General features: G+C 34.5%; 1 protein-coding gene across 1 annotated transcript; it reads right to left on the reverse strand.

Annotated features, from left to right (window-relative positions):
- Positions 1–5,503: 5,503 nt before the first annotated feature.
- Positions 5,504–10,179, reverse strand: Ephrin (ephrin). Its single transcript, XM_074108753.1, is given in 2 exon segments — positions 5,504–9,140; positions 9,143–10,179. Coding segments are annotated over 2 exon segments (780 nt in total). The 5' UTR covers positions 9,711–10,179; the 3' UTR covers positions 5,504–8,928.
- Positions 10,180–10,407: the final 228 nt, after the last annotated feature.

Below are 10,407 nucleotides of genomic sequence, written 5' to 3' on the forward strand. Positions count from 1 at the left end.
AATATTTTTAATATCTTGAATAACAACGGCAGACACAACGTCAATCCAATTTTAAATATCCAACATTTCTATTAGGAAAAATGTGAAAAATCTTTTTTTTCTCTTTAGGATAATTCCAACCGTTTCTAGTAATATAAGATAGTTACGAGTTCATTAATATTAAGATTAGTTATTACATACAAAAATACTTTTAGAACATTTGAAAGAGGTAGCTCAAGCTATGTTAAACGCTAATTTTGCACTAATTCACAAACTTAAGTACACGTTATTAAAGCAGAATTAAGTAGGATATAAAGAACCACATCGGTATTTACTTTCTTATTCTGTGATAATTTCTTTTACACCAAAATTAATTGCAAAAAATTATATTGCAAAGGTCAGGTACAGAATTTAAAAAAAAAACTTCAATCAGTGTCTCGAGTAATAAAGTAACCATAAAATAAGGTAAGTACTTAAAAAACACAAGTAATTGTACTATTTTAGCCATTGTTATTAGCACCAATGTGAATATTGAATGAACATTTTTAAATAAATTTATAGGATTTGAGTTTAATATTATCAAAACCTCGTTAACACCCACATTATTTATAAATACTATTTAGTCCTGAGTATCTTAAATACGATTTTGATTTTAATGGTTCATGTTGAATTTTTGTTACTTGTATTTTACCAGTCAGATCACTTCAGGACTGAATAGCACCAGGAATTCAAAATAAGACTTAAAAAACGGTGGATGGACTTGTTTTAGTAAAATATTTAAATAATAAATGGAATGGGACATTAACTGTTAATTACAACCACTACTGAGCAAATAAACCGCTTTATCAAGTTATTTTAAGCTTCACTTTAATAATTTTCATACATTTTCAAAGGAACTAACGTCATAAAAGATGTCGTTTACGCATTCTTGATACTACTTGTGCTGTTTATGATCAATAATTCAACAAAAGCTTCATTGTTACTGTCGATTGTTCTGTCTCAAGTTACTACTGTACTATTTATTCATCACTCACTAAACTTTACTACTGTATAACTACGAAGTTTATATTTAATTTTCTTTGTTTGTCAATAATATTTGCAGCCACTATAATATAACATTCGAAGACAAACTTAACTGACTACTAAAGATGAATAAATGAGGCATTGTTCACGTTTAATTGAGATGGACTCTACTGTCTGTCCTTTCAAGAACTGACCTCTCTTACTGTACATCAACTGATACCGATTATCAATTATCAATCAATAATGTTTTTCTTTTTTCTTAAGTGTTATTACGTTATTAAATAGACAAAATCTATTTTACTTTAGAAGTGTACTTTAGATTTTTACCAACAGTAAAGTTCTAAAATAAATTTCAGTTGTAAAAACCTACGGTGAGAAGTTGCGAAAATGCGTAAGCGACTTTTTTGTTTTTATGTGCCCAGGTCACTCTAGTCATTGTAAGTGACAAAACAAAGCAATCTTATCATAAATGTGTAAGTGAAGCTTAAACAAAACCGTTGATAAAACCAGGCACATTCATAGGAGTAACTCTTCTATCTTAAATTACTAAAACGGTTTCATCAATTCAGTATAAATATTCATGTCAAATTAAATGACAAACTATTTTAGGTTATCGATCGGGTCGTTTCCAATAAGAACTGGATTTATTATTTTTTAATAGTTATACCCATTAGAAGATAATTGAAGTATGCAGCTGATGGTTAAAATATCTTAGTGATAAAAGTTAGATTTATCATAAAGGTCAATGCACACACACAATACCAGGAAAAAATATTTTAAATCTTTTTTCAAATTAACTTGACTAATGTGCTTCTCTGAATGTTTTGAGTAAATCAATTTTAATCGATTAAACCATTAATGGCATCATAATAATAAAATCAGATTAATTTCATTTTTAAGAATCAAAGAACGGGTCATTCAGCACTTAAATAGCAGTTTCCAACGCCTGCATTAATGTGTATGTAACGATATAAAAGTCACAAAAAAAATCTAAATATTCCTGTTTGGAAACCACCCAATCATATAATTATTTAATTATTATGCCTTTTCGTAATTAAAACTAGCGGACTGATTTTTCTTTCATTAGAGATTCAAAATGAGGTCTTTTATTTAGGCAAATATTTTAATCTAAATACACAGCACAACTAATCGCAAACTAAGATGAGAGAGTATACTATAAAAATGCATTATACTGTTGGATTTTATACTGTACTAAGACTGACAAAAAATCATAACCACACAACTGTGTAACGTAACTGATGGTTATGTGAAAAACTTTGCAATCAAATGTCACTTACAACTTTTTAATTGAGTTTTTTACGGTTATTTGTGTTAATTATATGCGCGTGACTTTCATTGTAATGGACAATATTTTGTTAGTATTTATCGGTAAATGTTGACTTTATTTGTGTTTTCGTGTATTTTTACACTTACGCATAAATTACGAAGGTAAATTACTACAAGTTTGCTATACCTAAATGAAAATCTTACTAGAAGAATCCTGGCTGATCCATCAACGCCCAGATCCTTTGACGTAACAAGCTTTCCCTTAATGACCTCGTAATGTAATACAACATCCATCCCAGCCTATATACGTCCCACTGCTGGGCACAGCACACATACAACATGCGCAATTCTTTTTGCAAGTCTAAACTGGCTAAGTCAATTGCCGGCGCCAAGTCACTGTAATATTAATACAACTACTGTCATCTCAAAACCAGTCTAATATTTTGCATAAGTTAATAGTTAAGTTGAATAACGTAGAAACCCGATCTTAATAGACCGGTTGGCTCGGTAGCCACAATGTCGTCTACATAGCAAGCGGGGACCAGTTCGATTCTGTAATCAAAGCCCATATTGTATTCTAAGATACATTGTTTAAGTATACAGGGACACGTTGGAGCTTAGTTTCAACGACTTCATCATCATCATCATATTAGCTGTAGGACGTCCACTTTTGGACATAGTCCTCCGCCATTAGACCTCTCACCGACTCGATAACGTTGACGGTCAGGTCAACGACCTGGGTAAGTATCATTTGTTTTTTTTTACTCCCGACGCAAAAAGAGAGGCGTTATAAGTTTGACACCAATATGTATGAGGCATCATAGCTCTGAAATGGATGGACCGATTTCGATGTGTTTTTGTTTACGTAAAAGCGAGTTTGCTTGCGGTGGTTCTTAGCTGTTTGCTTAAAGTCGGTTCAGCCGTTTTAGAAATATTAACAGATATTGATGATTTATACCTTAAGTCAGTTTTAACCCCAACGCAAAAAGAGGGGTGTTATAAGTTTGACCACTATGTGTGTCTGTCTATGGCACCGTAGCTCTACAGAATTTTTTGAATGCAGTTTTTTTTTTAAATCAGGTTTTCTAGCCATGGTTCTTAGACATGTTTCATCAAAATTGGTTTAGCCGTTTTTGAGATATTGCACTTTAAAGTGACAAAATCGGGGTTTTCCATCATTTTATTATTAGTTATACTTTCTAGTTCGGCACGTTAAATGATGTGTTCCCTGTATATTCTCTACTAAATATGTAAATTAGAACCAATGGTTCCCATGCAATTAAGTACTTCCATTTTTAATGGTATTGCTTAGCTTAGTATAGATGTAGTGAAAAAAGTTTTTACACAGTCCAAGTCAAAATCAATCTTATGCCAATGTCATAAAGACTTAGACATGGAAAAAAATCTCGCTTTAACTATTATGTGCCTATCATATAAGGTTAATCACATTGTGTGCTTGTGTAGGTACGTAAAGTGGAAATTGACAATATTCTACTTGCAAGATTAAAAAATTAAGTAATTAAGTTAAATAAAAGCTCGTAAAAATGCGTCAATTTTGCAAGAAATGTCCCAACTAAAAAAAAAAAACAAGGGTTGAGGCGCTTACGCGTTTCTTAAATATTGGTTAATCAGAATCGCATGGAAAAGTATCTCCAATGCCTATTTCTAAACGACGCACTGTGCCCCACATCCGAAAGAAAAATAATATGAAGCCATCAATAATAAATCTTGGTTTAAATTCTTTGATGTCACATTTAACTTCGCCGCGTCATTTCTTAGGAAAATTGCGTATGATAAATAGCCTGTGTCACCGGACATTTTATAAACGCAAACTGACATATTTAATTTAAAGTGAATTATGGACCAATTTATTTTCTAGTTTCATGTTTTTTTTTTGTTCTATTAAAGTATCAAATTTTATGATCAAAGATGTTGAGTGAGACGTTGGAATAATACAAAAATGATAAAATTAATATTGCAAAATTACAGTAGAGCCAAAAAACAAAGAAAAAGACTGCTCAGAATAATTGTAACATGAATTGAACTTGTGCAAAGAATCAGTCTTCAAAGATAATTTGAAATGCACTCGTCAAAAGTGCGTAGGTATATTTTTATCCCCAGACCGTTTTGAACATTCCAAAATACTCGTAATATTACTATTAAGTCAAAACAACAAATTGGTCCAAGGGATAATGAGTATCCCAAGACTTTTTTGACGTTTGTATGAACCTTCTGACAAAACATATGAGTTTTGCCGTATTGTATTTTGAAAGGAGGCCTGTGCATGCAGTGGCTTATGTACTTAGATTGCAGTGGAATATATTAGGTGGAAGAGAAGAGATATTATACTTATACATTTGTAAATAAACAAATGGTGTGCTCAATTTGTGAGCTTAGATTAATGAGCTATATTGCATCGAAATAGCACGTTTTTAAGCTGTTCATCATAATTCTAATCCGAAGCTTAAACTTGGTTTTAAAATTATAACCAACAGGTTCTCATTATCCCTTCACGACTCACAATCCGCTGTACAAAAATAACTGGAGCTCTAAACAAATGTACCCGTTCGGGATATTTTAACCACAAGCATGAATTTACTTCTATGATTCTCACAATCGTACTAAAGGAGTTTAAGCGACATTCGTGGAATTACGATGTCGTTTACGCCCCAAAATATACTTTTTTTTCTAAATCATAGCTAGACTATGAACATTTTCGGTCGTTATCAAATTCAAGCTAACTTTCATAACTTTTTATTGTTTATGTTCTTTAAAACTTCTTTAAAACATTGAGTTTTTTAACAGTATCAAATTCCAATGCAGTTTTGATTGTATTATGTAAACATTCATTTATGTGTCGCTTACGCCCTAAATCAAGATGGTAGCATCATGCATGTCCGTGTTTAGTTTAGAAATAAAAATAGAACCACTCTGAACAGGAGGTAAGCAAGGCAGCTTAATAGCTTTGAGCCATAAAAGAGTATTAAATCTCTGTTTAGAATACAATGCATTAGGACAATTGTCAGCTGCCATTCTTTTTTGTATCAACAAAGACTGTTTTCGTCTGAGAGAAAATTATGGATATGGTTAACTACATTTTAAGTAACAGTTTCATGTGATTTGAAAGGTTAAGAATTAGGAATACTCTTCCATTTTTCGTTGGAAAGGAGCCATTAAATATAACAAAAAGAGTAAACGAGAAAAACTCAAGAAATATTTATTTATTTTGGAAACGATTGCGATTATATTTACAGAAAATCGATCTAGCTTGGTCTTGTCTTTGAGAACACGCATGCTTTCGAGGTACTATTTTCATATTTTTTAATTGAACAAATACTAGTATAAAGGTAAACGACGATATAATCTCAATAATGCTGATTTAGACCCTACACGTGACACAGCTGGTAACAATCCCTTTTAAATTCCTTATTGTCTCATCTCATCGGAATAACAATCGTACTACGTTTAAACTAGCATCAAAGAACGCGTTTGTTTTTCCTGTTTGTACAGGACCAGACATGTTGTAGATCATTCAAGAGCTTATTAGATTCCTTTTAAGAATTTCTTTTCATATTAAAAATGCTTTTGTAGCGCTAAAGCGTAACCCATTAGCGTAAAATCTGCTGTTTTTACTGGATCTTATTTAGTTTGTAATATTTATTTTAACCCAGAAAATCTTTAAGCTAAACTTTTGCATACCAAATTTTCTCTACTTCGATTGATACTAGTAGATGTATGTTCGGCTAGCAAAAATCAGTCAGTAAAATAGTTAAATTGAAATGTTTGTCTAATTACGTCAAGAAACAAAATTCTAACAAATATCAGCATTCTACCTACAAAAAGTGTGACACAGCCCAAGCTATTTCATGCTGATAGGCCTATACTCAGCAGTGGAATATAAGGATGATGATGATGTCTACCTGTAAGGATAGCTAGACGTTGATGAGTCAGTCAGTGAATCAGAACTTCTTTCTGTACACACAGATGATGTCACTAAGACTAATATCATTGGCAAGCAACTGCAAATGTTCACTTTCACAAGAGTAGCGAATGGTATCTAATTAACTTGCAACTACTTTTAAAAAGACAAATGTACCATTTCCAGCATTTTCACTTCGTTTCAGTGACTTAACGCTAATTTACGACAGATTAGGCTGTTACGCCAATTTGCTTTTACTTTTAAATTGGAGCAACGAAGCCCCCAAATATTGGGATGCTCAAATTCTTAGAGTTTTCTACCTGAGTTCATCACAGTCATTGTCGGTCCTTACATCCTTTTGTCAATTGATGTTTAAAAAAAAGATTCGAGGATTTTGGGACTCGTATATCATTCTTTTGTCGATTCTGCTGTCTCATAGTTGAAATTGTGAAACTATTTTTGATCTTATTTTGAAAGGGATTATTTTTATGTAATCTTAAGTTTTTTCGACTTAAAGTGGCTGTGGTAATTGTGGCTAGTATTAATGTGACAAAAGTCAACTCTATAATTTTAAGTATTGTAGAAAATTTGTGATCCAGCTTAGAACCTAAACCTAATAACGTACTTCTTCAAAGTTAACTCAAATTCTTGTTATAATCACGATTTGAAGCTAATTGATCCTTCATTAATGGAACAACTGATAAACTGAAATTAATATTAATATTTTTACTCCGTTTCTTTACACTAAAGCTTTCTTTCTAATTACGTATAGATCTTATAAATTTTAAGCTAAAATTTTAATGCTGGCACAATTTGCTTGTTCTACACATCTTTACAAATCACGAAAAGACAACAAATATAGTTTGGATTGAAAGTGTATTCTGTATGTAGGCTCTAATTGATGTTTTGATAGAGGCGTAGACTACATTTAATCCTCGATTTTAATTCATATTAGTTTGGTCATGGTGGTTGTCTTATACAAAATAAATATGTATGTATGATTCTAGAGAGCTCAGTATTTTATTGGAAAATTGGCAATTCGTATTAGTAGCTTAATTAGCCGGTGAGAGTTGTAGCTACAAAATGCATTTTTTTTTAGGCCTTGTTTCATATCATAAGGTGTCTAGAGTTATGAATTACTTTTATTAGTTATAGTCGTAATATAGTATAAAATCCAACAGTTCCGTTCTTAAACACTACCTAAATTATCGACTGTCTATTTGCGTATGGCTAAAAGAAAACCGGACTATTTGAACTACTATTCATCTATTTGACTAATTCACCTGTCTGTCTGTCACACGTAAAAATGGCACGGTGTGCTGTAAATGCTGTGATCGGTGATGATTGTTGATATTCTTTGATTTTTATATTTAATATTTCTTTGTAACATAAACCCTACTTTGTTCTTCATATTACGTACGAAGCTTTTCAAAACATACATGAAATCAAAAATGCTAGTTTCTTAATTTGGCAGTTGATTAGTTTTATATGAAAAATAATTTTACAGCTGTTCTCTTGGAAAAAAACTTAATCTATTGACTCTTTCTAACCATCTTAGATTTGTTAGACAGAGAGTACCACTCATTGCTAATTTAAAAATCAAGAATATCAACGTTTCAATCAACGATTGATTCATATATCTAGTTGTAAAAATAAAGTCTTGAAACAATATTGTACATACGAAATGTAATTGTACTCACTTTTAAAATTTAACTATTCACTTGACAGTACCTTCTGACAGTTGTCTCTCACACCCCAAAAGACGTTAAGGGCGGAACTGCATGTCGCCACTATTTTAAAAAGCTCGTATCTATATCGCTAAGTAAATTTTACCCAGTGTACTTCAATGTATTCATTTGAGATACGAGCTTTTATTAGTGTCAATTTGTTGTATATAGCACCTATCGTGTGGGTAGTTTTAATTTCACTTTAAAAACCGGAGTTTTAAGTACATTTCGATTTATAAAAGTTTCTGTAGGCTCATTTAAAAATTATCTAGAAAAAAAGCTAAAATGCGAATTCAGTCAACATGGAAAAGAATCAAAAAGTTTCAGAGGCTAAAATATGCATTTTTTTAATATAATTATGTAGTCTTATATCACATAAAGAAAGCATAAAGAGTTAATTACAATCTAAATAAAACCAAAATCACAGTGTTTTCGGACAATTTCATAACTTGCCCCGTATTTTTCGTATAAATAATTTCTAAGATAGGAAAAAAACTGTCTTTTCAACTAAAAGAAACTCTAATTTCGTTCTATTAAGATTTCCCCCTAAAGTATCAATATTCAATCGTCCTTCATTGCATTTAATGAAAAATATAAAAAAAATGTTACATCTAGTGGTTTAAGAAACCTATTTTACCATACGCGTTAACATTTTATATATATATAACTGAGTTCGTAACCATTACTATGTTCGCAGAACATCCGCTATGAAAATGAATCACTGTATAATATTATTTCGATTAGTATAGTAGGCCCGATATACTTAATTACATAGTAAAAATTAGGCTTGTCCCTTACGCTAAAACTTGGAACTTCACTTGAACAGGCGTACTTACGTCCTCACAATCCATGGTTTTTACACTACACTAAACTGTCACTTCACGAGAAGACTAGAGAGTCGGGGCGTAGATGGAGCGTATGCAGCTGCGTCGTATGAGCCGGACAAGGCTTAGCCAGCAAGTCAGGGCGCGGAGCTCGCGTCCGAACACACATTCACCGAGCCAGCGGTGCCAGGACAGCACTGGCAGCCAAAGCCAGCGCCAGGGATGAAGCCAGCGCCGCGCCCCGCGAATAAGAAAGCTCCTCGCTCTTTACAACCTCGTTTGGAGTCTTGTCATACTTGTGCGTCTTCTTGGTCACCGGCTTGATTGTTGTCGTAGTTGTCGTCGTTGTAGTTGTTGTGGGCGGCGGAGGGGGCGGAGGGGGGAAGGCTGCGGCGGCGGCGCCGGGGACTGCTCCTCCGGCTTACAACAAACGCGGAACACTAGCTTCATGTTATGGCTCAAGCAGCGACCGCCGATACGCCTGTGCAAGTCGTCTTTGCTAGACGTTGATATAAAGTAATAATCCTTGCCGGGTAGGAACTCCAGCCCGCCCGGCTGAGGTGTGAACGGCCGGAACGTTATGGTGAAAAACATGAGCTTGTGCGGCTTGTCGCATATAGCTATTATACGTGGATTCGGATTGGTTATCCTACACGTATCATACTCCTCTTTACTCACATTATAAATTATATATTTCTCCGTGTCCTCGTCGAACGTCCCTGGCGTATACACGGGACATATTATATTGACTTGGTCGTATTCGAACTGCGCGTTGCCTTTATTTAGATCGAATACGTGATCCGTGTTGTCTATTCTAAATATGCTGTTGGTCGTATTCCAGTGTATGTAGAAGGACTTTGCGTAGTTGCCCATGACGCTTTCGATGAAAAATATGAGAACTAGGACAGTCCAAGGCGTCTGCCGCAAACCTAAGTAGGCTAGGGACACCATTCTGCTGGCTCGATCGCTCACCGAAGCATTAGTCGATCGAAAACCGCCCCAACGGGATATCTAGCTCGTTTGGCCAGTAATGCTACCACACCAATCCATATTTCGTGCACACCGACACTATCTTCCTTCCACCATGTTAAAAACACAACACTTTACACACAAAACACAACCAAATCCGTTTTCAACGCAGCGAGTCCACCATATTTCTTGTCCGCGGCGAGATTCTATTCATCGATAAAACGAAATTCCATGGTACGTGGCTGCCCGTAAAACGTTTATAAAAGGCCACGTAAAGCTAGCAAACAGAACCGATAGCACTTTAGAGGTAACGCGCGTAGGATTGGAAAGCTCCGAAACGTTGGAATTAATCAATACATCACAGATTTTTTACAATACTGAGGTGTTCTTTGTATTGGGGGAGCGGTCGTGACGGGCGTGCGCGCGTATGGACTCCACGGCAGCGGCCAGAGTACTGGCAGGAATGCCGTCGGTACGCATGCGGCTGCCGCCCCCCGCGCCCCGCGCCGCCGCGTCCCGCGCTACGGTCGCGTTCGAGGTAGAGCTTTTTAAAGCGTCGCCATTTTGTGAACCGAAGGGTATGAATTTTTGGGGTGCGAAGTGAACGCACCCGTAAGATGCAAAGAGGTTTTATTCTATGAAGTTTTTAAAATTTAAACATGTAGTTTCCACGAAAAAA

This window comes from Choristoneura fumiferana, chromosome 27, assembly GCF_025370935.1.
Source record: "Choristoneura fumiferana chromosome 27, NRCan_CFum_1, whole genome shotgun sequence".
NCBI classification, from domain to species: Eukaryota; Metazoa; Arthropoda; class Insecta; order Lepidoptera; family Tortricidae; genus Choristoneura; species Choristoneura fumiferana.